This window comes from Trametes versicolor (genome assembly GCF_000271585.1).
Source record: "Trametes versicolor FP-101664 SS1 unplaced genomic scaffold TRAVEscaffold_6, whole genome shotgun sequence".
NCBI classification, from domain to species: domain Eukaryota; kingdom Fungi; phylum Basidiomycota; class Agaricomycetes; order Polyporales; family Polyporaceae; genus Trametes; species Trametes versicolor.
In genome coordinates this window covers 1,831,350-1,854,332 of record NW_007360326.1, presented here as the reverse complement: position 1 = coordinate 1,854,332, position 22,983 = coordinate 1,831,350, and the positions used below count along the sequence as shown (strand labels likewise).

General features: G+C 58.3%; 7 protein-coding genes across 7 annotated transcripts; 5 read left to right on the top strand and 2 right to left on the bottom strand.

The window, feature by feature from the left end:
- Positions 1-340: 340 nt before the first annotated feature.
- TRAVEDRAFT_72206 (TRAUB-domain-containing protein) lies at positions 341-2,538 on the bottom strand (the record flags this gene model as incomplete). The annotated part of the gene is made up of 7 exons (XM_008040687.1): positions 341-1,130; positions 1,185-1,292; positions 1,347-1,421; positions 1,793-2,192; positions 2,273-2,372; positions 2,426-2,476; positions 2,529-2,538. The coding sequence occupies 7 exons, from the start codon at positions 2,536-2,538 to the stop codon at positions 447-449; spliced, it is 1,428 nt and encodes a 475-aa protein (XP_008038878.1). The 3' UTR covers positions 341-446.
- A 294-nt stretch (positions 2,539-2,832) lies between these two features.
- TRAVEDRAFT_58854 (uncharacterized protein) lies at positions 2,833-6,181 on the top strand. The gene is made up of 3 exons (XM_008040686.1): positions 2,833-2,844; positions 3,128-5,064; positions 5,128-6,181. The coding sequence occupies exons 2-3, from the start codon at positions 3,154-3,156 to the stop codon at positions 5,866-5,868; spliced, it is 2,652 nt and encodes an 883-aa protein (XP_008038877.1). The 5' UTR covers positions 2,833-2,844; positions 3,128-3,153; the 3' UTR covers positions 5,869-6,181.
- Positions 6,182-6,672: 491 nt separating this feature from the next.
- TRAVEDRAFT_168440 (Mak16 protein) lies at positions 6,673-9,537 on the top strand. Its single transcript, XM_008040685.1, has 9 exons — positions 6,673-6,784; positions 6,859-6,968; positions 7,033-7,136; positions 7,197-7,309; positions 7,369-7,729; positions 7,783-7,936; positions 7,995-8,451; positions 8,532-8,862; positions 8,913-9,537. The coding sequence occupies exons 1-7, from the start codon at positions 6,723-6,725 to the stop codon at positions 8,072-8,074; spliced, it is 984 nt and encodes a 327-aa protein (XP_008038876.1). The 5' UTR covers positions 6,673-6,722; the 3' UTR covers positions 8,075-8,451; positions 8,532-8,862; positions 8,913-9,537.
- A 207-nt stretch (positions 9,538-9,744) lies between these two features.
- Positions 9,745-10,027, top strand: TRAVEDRAFT_37564 (uncharacterized protein; the record flags this gene model as incomplete). Its single annotated transcript, XM_008040076.1, has 2 exons — positions 9,745-9,914; positions 9,967-10,027. 2 exons carry the CDS (start codon positions 9,745-9,747, stop codon positions 10,025-10,027), a joined length of 231 nt encoding a protein of 76 aa, XP_008038267.1.
- Positions 10,028-12,825: 2,798 nt separating this feature from the next.
- On the top strand, positions 12,826-14,962 carry TRAVEDRAFT_72202 (UDP-galactose transporter). The gene is made up of 9 exons (XM_008040684.1): positions 12,826-13,135; positions 13,382-13,437; positions 13,489-13,686; positions 13,756-13,812; positions 13,874-13,942; positions 14,004-14,174; positions 14,228-14,373; positions 14,428-14,544; positions 14,597-14,962. The coding sequence occupies exons 1-9, from the start codon at positions 13,024-13,026 to the stop codon at positions 14,796-14,798; spliced, it is 1,128 nt and encodes a 375-aa protein (XP_008038875.1). The 5' UTR covers positions 12,826-13,023; the 3' UTR covers positions 14,799-14,962.
- Positions 14,963-15,329: 367 nt separating this feature from the next.
- On the top strand, positions 15,330-20,514 carry TRAVEDRAFT_72201 (pyruvate carboxylase). The gene is made up of 25 exons (XM_008040683.1): positions 15,330-15,612; positions 15,670-15,768; positions 15,830-15,942; positions 16,020-16,144; positions 16,198-16,293; positions 16,348-16,785; positions 16,841-17,088; positions 17,144-17,254; positions 17,305-17,373; positions 17,431-17,910; positions 17,970-18,052; positions 18,108-18,193; positions 18,245-18,249; positions 18,302-18,507; positions 18,561-18,697; positions 18,748-18,968; positions 19,025-19,064; positions 19,120-19,154; positions 19,224-19,568; positions 19,625-19,671; positions 19,722-19,881; positions 19,935-20,097; positions 20,159-20,175; positions 20,238-20,298; positions 20,357-20,514. Exons 1-25 carry the CDS (start codon positions 15,442-15,444, stop codon positions 20,401-20,403), a joined length of 3,603 nt encoding a protein of 1,200 aa, XP_008038874.1. The 5' UTR covers positions 15,330-15,441; the 3' UTR covers positions 20,404-20,514.
- Positions 20,515-20,698: 184 nt separating this feature from the next.
- TRAVEDRAFT_29201 (NPD-domain-containing protein) lies at positions 20,699-22,796 on the bottom strand. Its single transcript, XM_008040015.1, has 6 exons — positions 22,723-22,796; positions 22,608-22,666; positions 22,503-22,545; positions 22,076-22,420; positions 21,448-21,932; positions 20,699-21,361 (listed from the first exon to the last, which is right to left on the bottom strand). The coding sequence occupies exons 2-6, from the start codon at positions 22,635-22,637 to the stop codon at positions 21,293-21,295; spliced, it is 972 nt and encodes a 323-aa protein (XP_008038206.1). The 5' UTR covers positions 22,638-22,666; positions 22,723-22,796; the 3' UTR covers positions 20,699-21,292.
- Between the last annotated feature and the right edge of the window lie 187 nt (positions 22,797-22,983).

The following is a 22,983-nucleotide window of genomic DNA, read 5'->3' as shown; positions in this document are numbered from 1 at the left end:
CCGACTCTGTAAGCTTCTGCTAGGAGCTTGTCCTCGCGCAGAATAAGTACATGCTGGATGGTCTTATCTCGACCTCTTCGACTTGTACTGTTTCCGTTAGATTGGCACCGGTGCTGTCCCATGCCTGACACTTTGCCCCGACCTGGGCTAGCAGCAGGAAGCAAAAACTCCCGTGGAGTCCAATTCAGATTTAGCACCCTTCCGAGCCACGCCTAGCAGCCGGCGCAACCCCGCTCAAACTCCGCGTCTGCGCATCTCGGAGTCGTGGAGTGCGATTTAAGTCGCGGACTGACTATGAAGTTTGAACATTCATGAACTGTCACTCGCAAGTCGATCAATAATGATGCTTGCACAAAGCTGGCTCCCATAGTGCCAAGCACGCTACAACACAAACAAACTGCCCCGCCTAGCAGTGAGGAGTCCCGCCCAGACGATACACAAAGGGGCTACGTCTGCAGCAGCGACGAGAACAAGCCGTCGATCTGCTCCTCGTGCCACTCGCCCACGACGACCGGCACGGGCACCATGAAGTTCTGCAGCTTCGGGTGCGCATCGTACCGGAGTTTCCGGCCTTTGCTCGCCTTCGTGTCCACCGTCTTTCTCCGCTTCGCCTTGCGCTCGCGCTGCGCCGCCTGCCACTGTTGCTCCCCCTGCGCGTCGCCCCCACCCCGCGCGGCGATGACGTCTCGCAGGAGCTGCTGGTAGTAGTCCGTGTCGTCGAACACGTCCGCGTCTGCACGTTCGTCATCGCCGTCGGCTACCGACACGTGCCCGATGCGCGTGTGCTTGTCTTTGCGCTTCCGCGTCCGATCGAGTAGCTTCGCGTTGTCTGAGCGGAGGACGTCGTCGATGAGGCTGGCAACGCCGGCATGGGCAGGGGCCTTGCCGTTCCGCATGAAGGAGCCCTTGTTGTCAGGCAACAGGACGTTGGGGGCGACCGCTTGCACCTTCGCGGACCACTTGGACAGCGTATCGACAAGCCAGGGGTGACAGCTCGCCTCGAGCGCAGATGCCGACGCCGATAGTGCGGTCAGTGCCTCGCCATACTCACGCGCCGGCTCCGTCACTGCTTCGAGCCTGCGTCGCTTTCTAGCGGGTGGTTCTATCGATTCATTTACGCGCAGGAGATCCTGTGCACGTGAAAGCGTGAGCACGAGCAGGGGCTCGAGGCGATAGAACCGTACCTCCTGGAGAGAGAATAGCTCTTCGGTGAGACCGTCGGCTGTGTCGAAGAAGCTGTCCAACGCCTCGCGCGCAGCGGGATGCGCGACGTATTGCTCGATCTCAGCAGGCTGCGATAGCGGTGAGCACACCTGTCCGGTGATGTACGGCAGGGGTTGACATACCGATGGAAGCCGGTTCGCGGCAGTGACGGCCTTGTGCAGCTGAATACGGGCATCGAGCAACGTATCCCATAGAGCCTAGACCGGAATCACGGCGATGGTCAGCATAATGCCTCGTGTATGATTACGCGACAAGACATGCAAAGGCTGGACTTATGCTACATGTGTAGTCTGCCCTTTGAGACCGCGACCTTCAATCGTCACTCGCGATTCGCTGTACCTCTATACACGTTCCAAGTGAAACGAAGCGAGGCGGAGGACGTGGGGGGCAGCATATATGCGTTGCTCGTCGCCATTTGCAATCCCTGACACGGCACACCCGGCAGGTAAGAGAGCAGGCCAACCCGTCGGAAAACAGGTGCCCAGGAAAGCATACGTGTCTTTGGCACCCCTTGGCCATAGACCTGCACCCTTGCACGCCGTGATAGCAAAATATGGCGTGGACTCACGATCTGACGTGATACGGCCCTGCCCTTTTTCTTGTCGATCTCGTGCGTCTTCCGGAGATTGGACGCGATATCGTTTTCCTGCGGGGGGTCGGATATATTTGCCGGTGGGGCGTCCGGTGAAGACAGCGCGATTGCCCGTAATTGCGATACCCCGTCTTCGCTTTCGGAGCCTGAGGCGTCCTCCTCTCCTTCTGACGGGCTCTCGAGTTCTGCGTCGTCCTCGGTCGCGCCTTCGCTATGCGAATGTTCCAGTTCGTCCTCTTCTTCGTCTACCTCCTCATCCTGACCCTCGGAAATGCTGCTGTGGTCTGAGAAGTCGTCGAGCTGTTTGCGACTAGTGCGAACGCCGTCATACTTGGAGTCATTCACAGAATCGTGCAGTTTACGTATTGCAGAAGGCCTGGGGGGCGGTCAGCACGTTCGGGGCGTTGAATGGGAGCAGATGGCAGGGGGGAGCAGGAGGGAAGCGAAGGGACTCACGCGACATCAATGTAGTGTTCTCTGGCAGCAGAATCATCGATGGACAATCGATTTCCTTCGGGGTGGTCGATGCCTGCGAGTGCATCCTCAGGGTCGAGGTCTGGTGATCGGTGAAGTTTAGCGCGACTCACATGAGGACAGGAAGGCACGCACCGACGGGGGCAGTTTGGGAGAGCTCTGCGAGCTGGTCCTTGAGAGAGCGGCCTGAGACAGGTGTTATTTGTGGAAGTGCCGCGAGAGGGATGCAAAAACATACGGGCAGCCATGCGCGCTCAGTAAAAAAGCAAAGACGAGGAGGTTCGGAAAAGCAGGCTGAGGCTCGGATGATGCGAAGCGATATTGATGGTGGAAAGAGGAAAGAGGGGAGCGAGGGAACGGGTGATGGTGGTTGTCGGGCGGCAAGGCACGTTCAAGAGCAGGCGAGCCCGAGCCTGTGTCTACACATCTTTCCCGGAGCTTTATACGCTTCGCCCCCTCCCTCGACCCCCTCCCCCGCTCGCTGCAGCCCTGGATTGCTATCCAACCCCCAGATGCCCCAAAGCACGACATGGCAAAAAAATCACATTCGCAACGTGAGTGCGCCTTTTTTCCGCTCATTTTTCCGTCCAAATTGGGCCGGGTCGCGATGATGCTGTCCCCGCCCCGCCGCGCACGATCATCCGACTCCCGAAACTGTTCTTCCCCCGCCCCCGGCCCTTTTCTCCTGCCCAGTCGGGTCTCCACCGCTCTCTCTCTCTCGCCCTCTCCTCCGCCGTCGGGCCTCTCGCCCGCACACGACCCACTCATTCCACATCCCTGCCTTTGCTGCTGCTTCGTTCGTGCGTTCGTCTTCCTGACCCTCCCTACGCGCTGCAGATCCCCAGAAGAAGCAAGTTTCTCCAATGCCGCTTCCTTATGCCCATATTATAAGCGGCGGCCCCTCCTTCCCCCACCAACCTCAGATGCTCGACGAGGACGAGGACGACCTCGACGACATCTGCCCAGTTTGCGAGAGCGAGTGCACGTGCCCCAAAAAGTCGGCTCCCACTCTCGCCTCCACCGCGACAGAGCCTTCCGCGTCCTCTACTCCTTCTTCAGCACCTTCCAGCAGCTACCGGGCCCCCGCCCACGCCGGCAAGCACCCTCTCAAGATCAAACTTTCCCTGTCAAAAGCACGCAAGCCGCCCGCGACTCATGCAAGCGCGCGCTTCGGCTCCGCGACGGATGCCGCCCCATCCTCATCCCGTCCAACCAACAAGGCCGCCGGGGCCGGCGCATCCGCGCCCAAACGGCGCGGCAGGCCTCCAAAGGCCCTCGCCGCCGTCGCCAAGAATGCTACCAAGAAGAAAGTGGCCGCGGACGACATGGAGTACAAGGCCAGAGGCACGACAGGGACGGGACGCAGAGCCTTCCAGCCTTCGGCTCCTGTTGCAAGCACTTCCACGGCGGACCTCAGCGACAGCACGCTTTCCGACTACCCCACCTTCGTTCCTGCCGCAAGCGAGGATACCCATTCGAGCTCGTCCGAGTCGTCCGACTCAGAGATCACGTCCTCCTCGGACGATGAGAGTATGTACCAGATCCCAAATGACGACGGCCGTCAGTCGACAAAACTGTTACCCAGTCACCTCGGGCAGCGGAGACGCGATCGCGGGTCCAACAACAAGTGGGAGATCCGTCCTCGGAAAAAGTCGGTGGGTGCCGGTGAAGAGGATGAGGAGTCCTCCGCCGACAGCGACGACTCCGCAGAGTCGTCTGAAGATGGAGACGACGAGAACGACGAAGAGGAGGAAGAGGATGCGGATGCGGATGTGGAGGCGGAGGGCGATGTCGAGTTGACCGGGGTCGGTGAGCCTGATGTGGAGCTGGACGACGAGGAAGAGAAGACACGCAGCTCCATCGGACTCACCTTCCCCGGGAACGGCTGGAGCGACGACGAAGAGGAGGAAGAGTCATTCGACGCAGACCTCTTCTTCGCCAACCTCGACGGCTCTTCCGACTCTGGCGCGTCCTCTCCAGAAGAGCACTATGCGGACTTGCGCAGCTTCGCGTCCGACATTGACCTCTCAGGTTCGTTCTCAACAGACGAAGAGGACGCTCTGCTCTTGATGGACCTCGACCCCTCCGTGCAGCTCAGGCGCGGGGACGGCGAGTTCGAGATCGGCGTAGAGCTTGACAACTTCTCCTTTGGCTGGGACGGGCAACTGCTGTTCACGAACAGCCGCATGCCTGACGGCCTTGGGCTTTTCGGTATGTCCGGCCCGGACGAGGACACCGACATGTTCTCCGCGTCTGGCTCGGACTGCTCTGGCTCAGACGATGGTTCTGGCACGGGCACTGTCATGCTGCAAGATAGCGAGGGGGACACCACTGAGGATGAGCTCGTCGACTCGGATGGGCTCCCCAACTCGCGTGCCATGATGCTCTTCCGCTGGCCGAGCAGCGTGTCCGCTATCAACCCGCTGTCAACCGTCAACCCGCTCACGACGCCACCGCCTAATGCCTCACCCAGCACGCGTATTGCGCTCGCGTCGATATCAACTCAGCGCAGGTCGCCACCTCCAACGCCCGCTGACATTCTTGCGGGCAAGATCTCGATGGAGGACCTCGAGGACATCGAGATGGACAAGGAGAGGTACTCGCCTATCAGTCGGCGGCGAGGCGTTCCTGTTATGGGCGAGTTCGCTGTGGAGAACACGGGCGCGCCTAAGCAAGCGGCAATCGTGGGCGAGGGTCGTGAAGTGCCAAGCTTCTACCCTCGACCGATACGCATCGCCAGGTTCGTCGAGCCGGTGCAGGAGAACTCTGTGGAGGTGTGTTGCTTTCTATCTCGCTGCTACCTTCATTCTTCTGAGACATGTGCGCGTCCTCTCCAGGATGTGTTCATGTCTGCCCTCCGCCCACCCCTGCCGACCGAGTCGTCCGACGAGGCAGCGCAAGCACTCTCCCAGCAGTCGTATGTGTCGGAGCCCTCTGAGAACGAGGCTATCGAGCTCGACGACGTCCTCGACTCCTCATTACTGGACTCAGAGCCCTCCGCACCAGACTGCGAGACGGACGTGCCCGACGCGGACTCCCAGTCCAGCCCGATGAAGGGCTCGCATATCCACAGCCTCTCCCGGTGGGATCGCATCCCAATGGCTACCTTCCGGCGGACGCGCGAGACCGCAACCGCGTCCGGCGTGGACGGTGGCGCGTCGGACACCGGGTACAGCGCTCTTCAGTACCGCGGTTTCGGCGGCGGGCTGCCGCTCTTCACCCCTCCGCTGGACAAGATGTCGCGTGCGTCCGCGCGGAAGCGCAAGAACCGTCCAGGACACTCGCACGGGGCCTCTCCTACGCTCTCCGCGCGCGACGGCATGCTCGGGTCGCCGTTCGCGCCTGCGCCGAGCGCTGACCAGCCGCCGCACTCCAACAAGACGAAGAAGGAGCTGAAGAAGGAGAAGGCGATGATGAAGCGCAAGCTCGTCGCGAAGTCGTCGCAGTATCGCTATCAGCAGCCGCACCGCGGGCACCACCATTCCCACCTGCCGAACCACAAAAGCCGGGCGTCGAGCTCGGTGCAGCGGTCGAACTTCCTGGGCTCGGGGTCGTCCATCCCCTCGCTCACTATCTAAGTCCTCGTCTCCGAGGCAAAAGCCCGGGCGCGCGCGCGTGCGGCCTGAAAGGCTGGTTCGTTTTTATGAGTAGGAGGCCGTTGTGTCATATAATATTTACCCTGTAGCAGGCCGCATCCACCGCTCGTCTCCCCTCTTGCTGTTTATTCCACCACCATCTTGTGCTCATAGTCGTCCATCTCCCCATCTCCCGTCTCCCATTCCCACCCTGATCCCCATCCACACTTTCGTTCGCAGCCCAGTCGCATATCTCTTCCCCTCCATCCTGTGCATTTTCATCGGTCTTCAGGGCTCCTCTGGTCTCCTATCCCCATCCATCCCCATCCCCCTTTGAATGTGAATCTATCCGTGCAAGATCTCGCTCCTCTGTCGAATTCCCTTCCCTTTATGATCTCGTTCCGTTTCTCTCCATCACTTCTGTCAAATAACGAGCCCGTCCAAGTAGCACGCACAATGTACCCGGTGCCCACTCGGAATGAAAATGTGTTTAACCTGATATACAGTGGACACCCTCCTAGCCCACACCTGTCGGGAACGGCCCCAAATTTGTATGGGTCATGGAAGTTATGCGCGCGATACACACCATGTAGCTGCGCGTTGCTCAGTATGTACTATGGTGTGCGTAAATGCTGAGGGACCTCGAGACTTGTGCATCTTCGGGGTTTGCCGGCACATTTAGCGCTCATCAGGCGCCCATAGGCGCTCTTCGATCGTGCGAAGGTCCTTCCAGCCAATCAGAGCGCGCATCCTAGATTTTCTTGAAGGTGAGCTCGAGTTCAGCAGGTACTCACCTCCTCCCTTCCCGTCTCGCTCCACCCTCTCCGTCCCTCCTTTTCATCTCTGCATCGCAAATCATGCAGAGCGACGATGTTATCTGGTCAGTGATCAATACCCAGTTCTGTTCGTATAAAGTCAAGTGCGTGCATACACCAGACAGAGTGCGGTCGGCTGAAGCTAACTGTTCTCCTTCGCATGACCTTCCCCCTACAGAACGACGACACAGAACTTCTGCCGCAATGAGTACAATGTCACCGGTCTGTGCAACAGACAAAGTTGCCCCCTCGCAAACTCGCGGTATGCGACGGTGAGGGAGAAGGAGGGTACGTCCAATTCCCCCGCCACCCTTGAAATACTGCCGGGCTAATGGGCAGCACATCGCATCAGGTATCCTCTACCTCTACGTGAAGACCATTGAGCGTGCGCACTCTCCCGCGCACATGTGGGAGCGCATCAAGCTCTCGAATAACTACACCAAGGCACTCGAACAGGTACCCCTCCCCGCCCTTCCGTTCCCTTGTCCGAGCGGCATCTAACGGTCGCGCCGACAGATTGACAAGGAGCTCATCCACTGGCCGAACTTCACGATCCACAAATGCAAGCAGCGGGTGACGAAAATCACGCAGTACCTCATTAAGATGCGGCGCCTTGCTCTCCGTCAACAGTGCGTTACGTTCTATGCGTTCCCTCGTTCGGGACCTGACCATAGCCCCTTCCGCACAGACCAAAACTCGTCGGAATCAAGAAAAAGCTCGACCGGCGCGAGGCCGTGCGCGAGCGCAAGGCGCTCTCCGCGGCGAAGCTCGAGCGGTCGATCGAGGCGGAGCTCATCGAGCGCCTCAAGTCGAAGGCGTACGGCGACGCGCCGCTGAACGTGAACGAGGCCGTGTGGCAGGCGGTGCTCGACCGCGAGAAGGGCGAGAAGGGCAAGGGCAAGGAGCTCGAGCTGGAGGACGACGAGACGGATGAGGAGGACGAGGAGGACATGGAGGAGGAGGAAGAGGAGGAGGGCTGGGGCGAGCGCGAGTTCGTGAGCGACGTGAGCGGGGACGAGGACGGGCTGAGCGACCTGGAGGATGCCTTGGTGAGTGTGGACCTTTGCCGGTGCTTTCGGGGAGTGCTAAATGGCGGGTTTAGTCATCTGGAGAGGACGGCGAAGACGATGATGAGGACGAGGATGAGGAGAGCGGCGAGGACGATCCCTCCGCGAAGAAGTCTACCCTCGGCAAGCGGAAAGCGCCATCACGGACAGGCAAACCACCAAAGAAGGGGCCAGAGAAAAAGGCGAGACGTGCGTACTCTGTGCTTTTGCCCTCCTCGAATAAGTTTTTGACCAACGGTAACTCTAGGTGGCCCCAGAGTGGAGGTGGAGTACGAGCACGAGATGGAGAGCGTACCACTCACGAAGGAGGCTCTCGCAAATTGGTAGCTTGTCCCTTTCCGTTTTGCATGCTGCTTCATTTGCGCGCCCTCGGTGTTGTCATTACTTCCTATATTATACGTGGAACACCAGACTCTACATGCGGAATACGAGGCACAATCACAACGACGACCTCGAGATGAGCACAAACGGGCGGCAGGAATAAATTACGAACATTTACGCTAAGAAGCTAACCAAAAAAATCCTACTAACCAGCGATACATATGCGGAGTGCGGGTGTACAATAAGCTCTACTGGGTCTTGTGCAACTTTTGCTGCTGCTTCTGCCTGCGCACTTCGATGTCCTTGCGCGTCATCCGCGTGCCCAGGATCGCGTCCCAGTGGATGAAGAAGGGCTGTGAGAAGTTCGACTTGATGCCAATCACCTGCAAAGACGTAACGCCGTCAGCACCTCGCCCCTAGCTGTGCAGGATTTGCAAAAGTGCTCCCGGGCGGCGACACATACCTGATGGTGGATGTCATGGTAGTCGGCGTTGTTCGAGCTGATGAGCTGCAGCGGGTCCCACGGGAGCTTGTAGCCACAGTGGTCGTCCACGGTCTTGAGCGTAGAGATCGTGAAGAGGAATATGGCCTCGCGCGTGCTGAGCTGCGCGATCCACTCCGCGAGTCCGGCGCCGGCGGTGTCGAGGAGCAGCCCCTCGAGCGGGTGGTTGTAGAGCGCGCCATACGCATAGGGGACGTAGAGCCGGTGGTGGTAGGAGTGGAAGCTCTTGTAAAGGAAGGTGTTCATGTGCATGGCTCGGTGCAGGAAGTATTGCCATGTGTCGATGATGAACCTGCAATGACTGTGAGCGGTATGTCTACACGGAGAAGACGGGGAACATACATTCCGAGCACAAATTTGAACGTCGGGATCGCCCACCAGTACACAGCGTACAGAGCTTCCGCGCCCTTGGTCGCCAGGAACTGTGCAGCAGCGTCCTTCCCTAGCACCCACTCCGCCACCTGCGATATCGGCCGAGCCAACCAGAGCATGTTTGCGACATGGTCCATCTCGGCACCTACTGGCTTCACTTCGATCCACCAGTACCCAAGCACCGTCTGCACCGCATGCTGGAGAATGACGGCCCATAGAACTTGTCCAGGGGTAACGAGGTTGCGTGTCCGGACCTCCGCGCTCTCGTGCAAACGGTACCTGTCCAACCACTTCCACCCAGAGACATCAAGAAGCTGGAAGACACCGCTCAGGCCCCAGTACGCGATGACCGGGAGGGCGAGAGCAAAGAGATGGTCCGGCAGCGACGACACTAGACGGGTGCTAGGGGTATAGTAGAGCGGAGCATTGGTAGCAAGGTAGTGCCGTTGTGTGGCGTCGAGGAAGGCGGAGCCGGCTGTAGCGTTCATGGTGGGCAACGCTTCGCGCGAGAGGATCGTGGAGGTCGTTAAGTAGGACCCGAGATGGAGGAGGGAAGGAAGCTCAGACCGTGGTCGGCCTCGCCCGACAGTCAGCGACTCGGATGGAGCGAACTGGAGCAGTCTCAGCAGAGCGGACCAACTTTTCGACGCTCCGAGTTTGCACGTGCTACCAGATCCGCATCTCAACTGCTCAAATGGGCGCTGACATGTTCCGCGCGCGCCGCCACCGGGACATACAGGGACGTGCCGGCACGCCGCGCATCTCTTGCTCAAACCACTACGAACACCCCACGACACTCACGATGCAGTCGCAACCCACAAACGCGACCCAGGCGAAGGACAGGAATTATATGCAGCTCGGCCACAGCCTTGCCAGGATGTCGCGCGCGATCGCGCAGACTGCAGACCTGTGCGAGCTGATGAAAGTCAATCTTGACGCGATGCGCGTTCTCTCTGCCTCCCATGCTGCTCAGTGAGTGTTCGCGCCGCTCTAGGGGCTTTATGTAGGCTCACATACGTCGTAGGTTCATGACGGTAGCCATGGAGCTAAACCCTGATGATGCCGAAGAGGACCAGCGAGAGTGAACCACCGCACTCACTGCGCTTCTCTCTCGGGGAACCTGCTGCCCTGCCAGTACGCTGGACATATTATATACGTAATAATTCCACGCTCACAATCAAAGATTGGATTCACCAGCGCTGTGGCTTTGGCTCCAATCGGCGGTGTTTCTGTGGCTTCGTTCACTGGGTCGCGAACCTTGAAGAGCGTCACGGTCCCCACCCGCGTCGGCAACGCAACGGCTCGCCCTATGTACAAGACAGGTCTTTTCTCTCTTGCATCATGATGGATCATAGGTGGGCGGCTTTGCAGGATGACTAGAACGGTGGAAGAAGTTGAAACGGTGGCAACATAGTATAAGTGATGCACAAGGGCGATCCTGTACTCACACAATTCGATACTAGGTTGGACTCTCTACTAGGCTGGCGTACAGTTTTCTTCTTTACGGCCTCCGGGAAAATACCAGTCTGTGTAGGCTTGCAGGCTGACTCTCGCTGACATGCCAGGGTGTAGACCTGCATGGATCCCCAGTCCTGGGAGTTTCATAGCGGTGGCAATCTTGTGTTGGGACTCATTTATGGTTGCGCCAGCACTTAGTCGTCTCCCCTACTCACAATGCGTATTACTAGCAATGGTGCACGTCGTCTTACAGTACATGGCGTACCACTTTGCTTAAACATTACCTGAGCCTGCGAAGGTTAATTCTGCGGCCTGAAATTCGCGGGCGCCAAACCTGCCGGCAAATGCCGAAACTGCTGAAATATCGAGAATATTCGCGTTCTCCGAGTCTCAACGGTCACGCACCCGATTGTGAGTAGCGCGTAACTAGATCCAAATAAACTTGCGCCCTATATAAGTGGGCAATGGACGGTCAATTTGTTGCTCGGGATATTCTAGAAATTGTGTAGCGCAGCTGTTCGGGTACAAGCGCCCGCGCAGCTCAGAGTTCACAAATAAGTATACGCAAAAAAGCGGTAGAGGGAACTGCAAGCTCGGATAGCACTCACTGCGTAAAACCCCCTTCTAGTACAGTTGGGGCGTGATCGCGCTGCAAAGGCCGGTCAATACTAGTGATTAGTGAGCTAGGTATGGTAGTGCGAATTTACCTGAGGGTGCGCGACGTTACCGGGTATCAGGTAGTTTCAGGACGTAGCTGGACCGCCTAGCAATGCAGTTGCACGATCTACGAAGAGACCAGGTAGCTCAGAACACACCTAGTGAGGACGATATCATATAGTAGAGCTGCAGCAACATCGCGCGAGGCAGCGCCGCGCACGCGCTGCGACTCTGCACTAGGTAGCCTAGTCGCGCTGCGAACGAGAGACCGCTAGAGCCCTCCGCGGGCGGACACATTAGGAAAGAGCCCTGATCACTCTAGGCCTGCTCCTAGCTAGAAGTCGACGTTTCTGGACCAGATACTTATAGACACAAATAGTTTATTTTCACTACTACGCGTACATATCGGTACTGCCCTGAAACTTGGCTATTCTAGGCCAATGACCCACCCTGCCAGTGCGCGACGCGGCACAGCGCATTCACCGCCCTCCAACGACCCGGAGTCACTGCCCTTCGCTTGACCGGCAAGGCTCTTGGCTGCCGCCTTGTGTTGAGAGCTTGTGAACACAGAACTGGTACTGGACGTGAACGTCAGTTAAGGATGCGAGGATGGAATTAAGCTTACCGGTGCGACTTAGAGAATGCGTACCATACTGAGGCCGCTAGATGCGGCGCCGCCGTGAGGTTATCCAGATCCCCGGCCACGATGTATTAGCCTGACATGTGCAATCAGTCATGAAACACAGTTCGGCGCCGGCACCGAAGACGAGCCCAGAAGGGCTGGATACGCACCTCGGCCTGAAAGGCAATTATCAACGTTCAGTGTGGGGCGAGTAAAGTTCTTCCGGCACAGGCCGTATCACCTTACCTTAAACTCCCCGACGAAGCTGAGGATCCGCCACCATGGGGACATGTCGCATTGTTAGCTGCTGTACAGATAGAGGACGGACGCACCATAGATACATATAGCCTGATGTCTGTCTCCACGCCTTCCGTGCCAGATCGCGCTGCATGTACCAGCGGAACAAAGCAGGAAGAACGAGGTCAGCTGGACGCTCGATGTTCTCGTGCTTTGGAGAAGTCTGAGGTCTAGGGGACTGTTCGTGAGAGCGTGGAAGTTGACCTGCAGACCTCCGGGAGGGGTGAAGGACGAGTGCAGTCGATTGGGGTGGCATGATCGTAGTCGTATAGGGCTGTTGATGAGGGTTCGAGGGTTATTTAACGAGGCTGCTACCCACACGTATAGGATATTACGTGGCGTAGAAAAGAGAGACGAGGCCAAGCGGCCGCCAGACGCGTTGTGTAGTTCGAAGGTAGGACGAGCAGAGGCCGTGGTATACGAACGCTAGCCTGTGCGAGGCCAACTGGCACCCCGGACACCATACACCGCTGGTCCGTCTCGCGCGGTGTAGCTCCAACTCTGACTACACTAAGTAGGGTTTACCGCGCCTACTTACAACTAGTTAGTCTCTCAAAGGTCAGTATTAGGCGGCTACCCATTATCTCTCATTCCCTTCCTCACCAGCACTCACTCGTCCGTGGTGGACGACGTTGGCGGTTTACGCAGTGACTCTGAGGTTGTAAGTAGCGAGGACACAAAATATGCAATGCTGAAAATAGGCGTACAATCAGGCTCATTGGGTCAGTGCCGACATAAGTCGGCACTTCTGGTAGAACCGAACGCGACCGGAATGCATGGGCGCTTATGATCTTCTCATGCTCCCCGACACCGCGCCAATCGCGCCTGTGGCAAGGGTTTGCCTGCTTTCTTTCTGCCGTCTTGTTCTCCGTCCTCCCGCCGCTCTTTAAGCTTTGCTCCCTATCGACCTTCTCACTCGGGAACTCTTGGTCATATAGCCCATAGACTGTACATTGACAACACTTGCAACGGACGCTAGCTGCTCTTTGTGCCCTCGATACATATCTTCTGCTTGCTAGACCTTGCTGTGAACCGAAGCTATTCAATATGGCGGACAAGGGATCTGTACACCATACTAAGGATGAAGACGATGTAGTGGAGATCAAGAAGGCACTAGCGACTGGGTCTGGGAGCTCTGGGACCGTCGCTGCATCCTCAGGTTCGTGTTGAGAGAACGAATCCTCCCGTCACGCCGAACACCGCAAGGTATCATGGCACCTGAAAGAGTGTAAGATCGTGAAGCAAATGATAACTGTCATAATTCCTTTGTTCTAGACAACGGGAATTTTGACAGTCATTGCTACGAATTCTTGCACCAAGCCAGGCGTCATGATAGCTGCTGATGTTTCCCGTACATGCAGTCTACCTGGACGACGTGGCTAACCGTGATGTTTCTGCTATCTAGTCGCGCCTATCATATGCTACTGTATTGCCTCCATCCTAATGACCGTGGTGAACAAGGTCGGTCCCTGCGCGTGTGCTCTTGTGATGATGGCTTACCCGCTAGTGCAGTTCGTCGTGTCGGGCACCCACTTCAACATGAACTTCCTCCTGTTGTGCATGCAATCGTCCGTCTGCGTTGCATGTGTGTTCACCGTGAAGAGGCTTGGAATAATCTCGTTCCGCGACTTTGACATGAAAGACGCGAAGGTGTGGTGGCCAATTAGTGTCATGCTGGTCGGCGTCATCTATACGGGCTCGAAGAGCTTGGTGAGTAGAGCTATGAAATGTAGCATATATGTGGTAGGCGAATGCTTATGGGCTTTGGCGCTGTGATAGCAATACCTGAGCATCCCGGTATACACTATTTTCAAGAACCTCACGATCATCCTCATTGTAAGCTCCCGTATTCTCCGCTGCGTGTATGGGGATATGATTATACTCACCATTTGCACAGGCCTATGGTGAGGTTATCTGGTTCGGCGGCCGCGTTACAGGTCTCACCCTGGTCTCTTTCATTCTAATGGTCAGTTATGGCCCCAACTCACTCCCTACATTTCAATGCTGACAATCTCACCGACTACAAGGTGGCCTCCTCAATCATTGCGGCATGGGCGGATATCAGCGACGCGCTGGCCATCGGAGATCCCGCTGTCGCGGAAGCAGCGTACGGGCTCGCTTCCGTCACCGGAGTGGTGTCCAAGATGAACATCGGATACTTCTGGATGTTCCTGAACTGCGCCACCAGTGCTGCATATGTAGGCTCTTTCCGGCCGCGGCTTCCCCCCGGTAGCTGATTACGGGGTTGTAGGTGTTGACGATGCGCAAGAGGATCAAGCTGACGGGATTCTCCGACTGGGATACCATGTTCTACAACAACTTGTTGTCTATTCCTGTTCTGGCCGTTGCATCAATTGTGGCCGAGAACTGGGGCTACGAGAACCTCGTGCGCAACTTGTATGTGCCATATGATGTTGTGAGATAGGCAAACACTAACGCCTGCTCGGGCAGCCCCCCTGAGACGCGGGACTTCCTCCTGTTCGCTATCGCGTTCTCTGGCGCCGCAGCCGTCGGTATCTCGTACACGACTGCGTGGTGCATCCGGGCGACGAGCAGCACGACGTACAGGTACACGTCTCCATTTTGTACTATCCGCACATCGTCTGACGTCATCTCTCAGCATGGTCGGCGCCCTCAACAAACTACCCGTCGCAGCGTCGGGTATGATCTTTTTCGGCGACCGTGTCACCTTCGGATCCGTCACGGCAGTATCGGTCGGGTTCTTTGCCGGATTGGTGTACGCAGTTGCGAAGAACAACCAAAAGAAGGCAGAGACGGCGAGTCAACAGGGCGTCATCCCACTGACGAATCGGGCGTCGTGATGCGCTGCATTCCGTGCATCGCGATGGGGCGCGCGCGGCACGCGGCGTGGTGTCGGTTCGGGTTGGAAGCGTCGAATAGAGACATTTTCGTTCTTGGGATGGATACGCATCGGTGACCGACGTGCTTGGCCCGATGCCAATGACAGGGAAGAGATAACGACCGGGAACGTTCCGAATGCTGGGCGCGCGCGAAGCGGCGGAGAACGTGCGATGGGGTGCGCGCCGCGCTGCTGCGGTTGCGCCTGGGCGTGTTGGTCGGTAGGCACAGTGCGACTTGGGTGACATCCGCGAGAGCAAATGCACTCGCGGTTGGGTGTTGTGCGGTGGACATGCGGCGAGTGACCGCAGTAACGCCGGTTCGAGGGGACATAAGCAAGCGACAGCACCGCTCCGTGCGGAATTTAGGCTCGGAAGCAGACGCGGAGGGAGTGATCTCAGATAGATCTATGAGATCACCATAGATCACTTGATATCCCCCGCCCGCTATCTACGCGTCTTCATTCGCTCTAGCCCGTCTCTCTCCTCCCCCCACATCTGCCCCTGGTCCTCCCTTTCTCTCCCATCGTCCTCATCGTCGGCCACAGCGAGCTCCGCTTCGCATCGCAAACAGGGCATATCATCTGTACTTGAGAGAGATCGCGCCATGGCGGAGCCCAACACGTCCTCCTCCACTCTCCATCCCCCGCGCCTCGCCGCCATGTTCGCGGTCACCCCGAGCGCGCCGGGAACCCCAGTCCACTCTATCCAGTCGATGCGCCGTAAGTCGGCCGGACACTCGGGTCCTTTAACCAAGATTCTCGTCGCGAACCGCGGTGTACGTGCTTTACCTTTGTGTCGTTCCGGAGCCTGTTCGCTCATCGTGCTCATCTAGGAAATTGCCATCCGTGTGTTCCGTACTTCTCACGAGCTCGCGATGCACACGGTCGCGATCTACTCGTACGAGGATCGTCTGTCTGCTCATCGTCAAAAGGTGCGCATATATGCACCTCGCGCGCCGTTCGACGCGTTAACGCTTGATTGGACGCATACAGGCAGATGAGGCGTACCAGGTCGGCAAGGGCCTCACGCCCGTCGGTGCTTACCTCGCCCAAGACGATATTATTCGCATTGCTCTCGAGCACGGCGTGGACATGATCCACCCCGGGTTAGTCCGATTCGCACTTCGTACCAACTTCATTGATGATCCTCAAAGTCGGACGTTTCGGACAATTTATTGAACAGATACGGTTTCTTGTCCGAGAATGCAGAGTTCGCGCGCAAAGTCGAGCAGGCCGGCCTTGCTTTCGTCGGACCGTCTCCCGAGTGTATCGACCAGCTCGGTGACAAGACAAAGGCGCGTACGCTTGGTGAGTGCGGCGCAGTGAACGAGCTGCTCGGAGCTGTCTGACCGCGTGCGTAGCCATGAAGGTCGGCGTGCCTGTCGTCCCCGGTACCCCCGGCGCTGTCGCCAAGTGGGAAGACGCGGACGCGTTCATCAAGGAATACGGCCTACCAGGTGCGTATCCCGCCACGCACACGTTCACACTGACCTGACATGCGTCATTTTAAGTTATCATCAAGGCCGCGATGGGCGGTGGTGGTCGTGGTATGCGTGTCGTTCGCGAGCAGGCCGACTTCAAGGACTCCTTCGAGCGCGCCGTCAGCGAGGCGAAGTCTGCGTTCGGCGACGGAACTGTCTTCATCGAGCGTTTCCTCGAGCGCCCTCGTCACATCGAGGTGCAGCTGCTTGCCGACGCGGTTGGTAACACGGTGCACCTGTTCGAGCGTGACTGCTCCGTCCAGCGTCGTCACCAGAAGGTCGTTGAGGTCGCCCCCGCGACCCATCTGCCCGAGGAGGTCCGCAGAGCAATTCTGGCAGACGCCATTAAGCTCGCACGGGCAGTCGGCTACAGGAACGCCGGTACCGCCGAGTTTTTGGTCGACCAGATGGGCAGGCATTACTTCATTGAAATCAACCCTCGTATCCAGGTCGAGCACACTATCACCGGTAAGGGATTCCCGGCTTGGTAGTAAACACCCGACTTACTATGTTGCACTTGCAGAGGAAATTACGGGCATCGACATCGTCGCCGCACAGATCCAGATCGCCGCGGGTGCTACGCTCCCTCAGCTCGGTCTCACTCAGGAGGCGATCACCAAGCGTGGGTTCGCCATCCAGTGCCGTATCACGACAGAAGACGCGTCGCAGAACTTCCAGCCCGACACTGGTAAGATCGAGGTCTACCGTAGCGCGGGTGGAAATGGTGTGCGTCTCGACGCCAGCTCTGGTTTCGCCGGTGCGCAGATCACGGTAAGGCCGTATGCGCGTGCATGGGCGTGCGGAAAGCTCACTGTGATCTTCGTAGCCTCATTACGACAGTTTGCTCGTCAAGTGCACTGTGAGCGGCACCACCTATGAGGTCGCCCGTCGCAAAATGTTGCGCGCGCTGGTCGAGTTCCGCATTCGTGGTGTCAAGGTTGGTTGTGAAGTATACGACGAGTCGGTTCGAAGCTAACGTCCGCGTAGACAAACATCCCCTTCTTGTTCCGTCTTCTGACTCACGACGTCTTCATCGGCGGCAAGACCTGGACTACTGTGAGTTTGTCTAACCTCAATGCACCTATAAGGACATACTGAACACGCGCGGTACAGTTCATCGACGACACACAGGAACTCTTCAAGCTCGTCCAAAGCCAAAACCGTGCTCAGAAGCTGCTCTCATACCTCGGCGACCTCGCCGTCAACGGCTCTTCTATCAAGGGTCAACAGGGCGAGCCGGGTCTCGGAACCGAAATCGACATCCCCAAGCTCGCAAACCGCGAGGACCCCAACGGCCCCCCGCTGGACACCTCCGTGCCTTGCGAGCTCGGCTGGCGCAACATCATCGTCGAGAAGGGCCCCGAGGCCTTCGCCAAGGCCGTTCGCGAGTACCCCGGCGTGCTCATCATGGACACGACTTGGCGTGATGCCCACCAGTCGCTGCTCGCGACACGTCTCCGGACAATCGACATGGCCAACATCGCGAAGGAGACCAGCTGGGCGCTCGCGAACTCGTACAGTTTGGAGTGCTGGGGTGGTGCGACGTTCGACGTCGCTATGCGTTTCCTGTACGAGGACCCTTGGGAGCGTCTGGTACGTCGTTTAAATTTGCAAGGTGGTCGTAAAGCTGCTCACACGTCGTCTGGGTATAGCGCACACTGCGCAAGCTTGTGCCCAACATTCCCTTCCAGGCCCTCGTCCGTGGCGCCAACGGTGTGGGTTACACTAGCTACCCGTGAGTTACTTGGCCTTGCGAACGATACAACCAGGAATATTAATGCCTCCATCAGCGACAACGCTATCTACGACTTCTCCAAGAAGGCTGTAGAGAACGGTCTCGACATCTTCCGTGTCTTCGACTCGCTGAACTACATCGGTACGATAATACTTCATGCGGTTGAGTGTATGCGCTAACTTGATTTTCCAGAGAACGTTCGTACAGCATATATGGATTCAACAAGTTACGTACTAACATTATGTACAGATGAAGCTCGGTATCGACGCTGCCAAGAAGGCTGGTGGTGTTTGCGAAGCCGTCGTCTGCTACACCGGCGATGTTGCCAACCCCAAGAGGACGAAGTACACTCTTCAGTACTACCTCGACTTCGTGGACCAGCTTGTTGCCGAGGGAATCCACGTCCTTGGTATCAAGGACATGGCCGGTCTGCTTAAGCCCGAATCCGCGAAGATGTGAGTAAATGTTTGACTTCTCTCTGCAACCTAGCACTGATAGCCATCTTTAGTCTCATTGAGGCCATCCGGAAGAAGTACCCCGACCTCCCTATCCACGTGCACTCCCACGACACTGCGGGTATCTCTACTGCGAGCATGATCGCGGCCGCCGCTGCAGGCGCGGACGTCGTGGACGTCGCCATCGACAGTGAGTACTAACACTCATGCTCAAGCGCATATACTGAAACGACATGTCAGGCATGTCCGGTCTCACGTCGCAGCCCCCCATGGGTGCTGTGTGCAGCGCGTTGGAGCAGACTCACCTGGGCACCGGCATCCGCTACGACGATATCCAGGCGCTCAACATGTACTGGAGCCAAGTCCGGTTGCTCTACCAGTGCTTCGAGGCCAACGTCCGCGCTTCCGACTCGAGTGTCTTCGAGCACGAGATGCCTGGAGGCCAGTACACGAACTTGATGGTATGTGTTCTCATACGTTTTCCAGTACACGCTGCTGATCATCGCTTGGGATACAGTTCCAAGCCGCGCAGCTCGGTCTCGGTGCTCAGTGGTCAGGTTAGTTCGCTCGTTGCTACTCAACTGAGAAACACGTTACTTACTCGACATACAGAGGTCAAGAAGAAGTACATCGAGGCCAACGATCTCGTGCGTTCATCATAATCACTGGCTTTCGCGGCATATGTGCATGCTAACTGGGTTATCCACATCATGCAGTGCGGAGACATCATCAAGGTCACGCCTTCGTCCAAGGTCGTCGGCGACTTTGCGCAGTACATGGTGCAGAACAGCCTGACCAAGCAGGACGTTCTGGAGCGTGCCGACCAGCTCGACTTCCCGTCATCAGTCGTCGAGTTCTTCCAGGGCTACCTTGGTCAGCCCGTTGGAGGCTTCCCTGAGCCCCTTCGCAGCAAGATCATCCGCAACAAGCCCAGGATCGAGGGTCGTCCTGGCGCGAGCCTTGCTCCCATCGAGTTCAAGAAGGTCAAGGCGGAGCTTCGCAGCAAGTTCGGCAAGCACATCACCGACTCGGATGTTACTTCGTATGTCATGTACCCCAAGGTAGCCAAGCTCTCCAGTGTGTACGCGTATGCAAAATCTGAGTTCATTCATCACAGGTCTTCGAGGAGTACCAGGCCTTCGTTGAGAAGTACGGAGATTTGAGGTATGTGATGTTACTATGTGCCACATCTCCAAGTCTGACACCTGTATCAGCGTCATCCCCACTCGCTTCTTCCTTGGTCGTCCGGACGTCGGGAAGGAGATGATGATCGAGATTGAGAAGGGCAAGACCATCATCGTTCGCCTTATGGCGGTCGGTCCTGTCATCGAGGGTCGTGCGCAGCGCGACGTCTGGTTCGAGGTCAACGGCGAGGTGGGTATAGCTCTGGTAAATGTATCCAACTGTTGCTCATCTCTTCCTCTTAGGTTCGCGCGCTCTCTGTCGAGGACAAGAACTCCGCCGTCGAGACGGTGTCTCGCGAGCGTTCGACGAGCGACCCTGGCTCTGTGGGTGCACCGATGTCTGGTGTGGTCATCGAGGTGCGCGTCAAGGAGGGTGCCGAGATCAAGAAGGGCGACCCCGTCTGCGGTGAGTGACTGTTCATCTTGCGGCGTTAGACCTGTATTGAACGCCTGTGTGATACTCGCAGTGATGAGCGCCATGAAGGTGATTTGGTTGTGCTTTACACACGAGGTCCACGGAAGGCTGATACATCTTTCTCTTCACAGATGGAGTCTTCGGTCACTGCGCCGGTGTCTGGCCACATCAAGCGCGTCGTTGTGCACGAAGGTACGTGCCCGTCCAGGGAACGGCGATTCAGTTCAGGAACTTACTTCGGCGTTTGTAGGGGACTCGATCAACCAGGGCGACTTGGTGGTGGAGATTGTGCATTAATCCGTCCGTTCCGTTTGGCTGCACCCGCAAGAATGGCACGATGTTGTACGAGTATGAATACGTTAGAAGTCAAGGCTACTGTCACCAATAGAATCTGTTTCACGTCCCACAGCAAGAGTTCCCAGTCAGGTGTCCACGTCTACTTCGCAGTTCGCGGGGCTCCCAGCGTCCGGATGGTGGACCCGGGCTCCGAGAGCCCTGGATGTCATGGCTTGTGAACGGCGGCGTCTTGACGCTGTTGATGGTTGCGTGTGTGCTGGGACACAAGCGGGGCCAACCCAGTTCGCCGAGGTCAGACGACGCACCGTCCGGCTCGCTGTGCCGCACTCGCGCGACGCCCCGGTCACGCGAGTGCGCTCGCAGCCCAGCGTGTGGCCCGACTCCGACCCACGACGTTTCGCAGGCGCAGTACGGATCACTCGCCGGTGGCACTGAATGGAGAAGGGCGCGGGTGGCGACCGCGAATAGCCTGCTGCACGCGTCACTTTAGCTAGCCCGTCGCCGCGAAGTGCAAAGTCGGCGCGTCCGCGGGAGTCGAAGCACGCGAACGCGCACGCCCAGGCCCACATCTGGCACCGCCGGGCACATCTGTGCAGACGTGGACGGATTCGGACGGCGCGGGGACGTAATAAGTTTAGTGCCACCCCCGGCCGCGGGGAACGCCCCCCGGGCCTCCTGGAAGATGCGACGTCACAGAGCCCGAGTCGGAGGTTCGCCGTGCGCAAACTGCTGCGAAATTCTGGGTTCCTGGGAGGCCAAATGCCTGTGCGATCCGCTCCCAATCGGGGGCGTGACAGAGGATGTGGACGAGGTTTTGGGCAGTTAAGTCCGCTACATGTTCTGCATTTGCGAACGCGATAACTTCCGTATGGACAAGCGGACCCGGCCCTCAGGCAAGAAGCGTCTGCCCCCTCTGCAGCGAGCGTACGATGTCCGCGTGCAGCTCCTCCACCACTTCCTGTTGGAGATAAGCAGCATTGTCAATCACGTCGCCCTGCCCAAACGAACGTATCCTTGGCGCGCCGCAAAGGCACGCCTACGCACCTTCGCGGGCTTTCTCTCGTTGACGAGCGACACACCCTGGCCGCACCAGGTCACCATGTAGCTCGCGTCGCCCGCCGCCGCCGCCTTGGCATGGCGGTCCTGCACGACCTTGTGGTCCACGCCCGCGTCGACGTCGTCCACGATCCCGGTGCGGATGCCGCGCCCGTCGATCCACCCGGGCCAGGAATAGATGCCCCACGCATAGTCGAGCGCGTTCGTGCGCACCGTGTCCGCGCCCTTCGCGCCCTGGATCGCCGCCTTGTTGAGCTCCGGGTACGGGCTCTCGGGCGTGAGCGCGAAGCGCGTCCCGAGCACGACCCCGGCCGCCCCGGCGGTGAGGTACGCCGCGGCCTGAGATCCGTGCGCGATGCCCCCGGCGGCAAGTACTGGCGGCGCGCCCGCGGGCGGCAGCGCAGCGAGGATTTCGGAGAGGATGACCATGGTGCTGGGAGCCGCGCGGCCCCCGTGACCGCCTGCTTCGTTCCCTGGGAGGGGCGGCGTTTCGTAGAGGGGACGGGCGAGAAGGCAAAGCTTATCAGCGCGTCGACCGGGAGATCAACCCGGGGAGAGCCCAACGCTGAGGACTCGGGACTGGACTGAGGAATAGGATTCAGGCGTGGCGGCGTACCTTGAGCTATAATCACGTCGACCTTCCACTCGTTCGCGGCGATGAGCGCCTCCGCGAGCGAAGTTGCCTGCACGAAGAGGAGTGGCTTGTGCGGCGCGCGGGCGGCCGCGGGCGAGGTGCGGATGTAGTGCACCCAGCGCTGGAGGTCGACCCCGAAGGCGAGCCAGAGCGCCTGCACCCCGCTCTCGAGCGCGATGTCGATGAGCTCCTTCGACTGCGCCTCGTTCGCGTCTAGGAGCCACCCGATGAAGCCGACCCCGATAGGGAGGGGCGCGTCCCCGCGCTCGGGGAAGCTGTCGCGCGCGAACGCGAGGTCCGCCCGGAGTGTGTCGGGCGTCGCGAATGCTGCAGGTAAGGTCCGCCCCGTGGCGCCATGGTAAGCTCCCCAGTACGGCGTTTGCGAGGACAAAAGATCATGGGAACGCGCCTTCCCCGATGAAACCGAATCCTCCCCCACGGGTGACTTCCACCTGGGCGCGGGGAGTGAGTGTTGGTTTGATCGTGGGCTGTTACGTAGGAACAAGCACCGTACCGCGAGTTTGGCGGACGTCGCGAACGCCATCGCGGCGCAGACGACCGGCACTCGGATACCTAGCGCGACAAGGTTGGTGTCATGTGGTGCACAGTGCGCAAAGAGCCGTGCTCACCTAACAGGCGAGTGAAAGTGGTGTTTACGTCTTGCATCGTGTCGTTGCGCGTGTCGTTAATGTGGGTGAGAAGGACTTCCAGGCGTTGTCACGCATCCCGAGGGTTCCTCCAGGCTATATACGACGCTGCACAGCCCGAGAGGCGTTCGGGGGACTTAGGCTGCTACGCCGCATAGGGCAGCATCGATATCGATGGTGCCCTGGCGAATCCTGAACACGAAACGTGCACATACGGGGAGGAGCGGCTTTCGCAGGCACGCA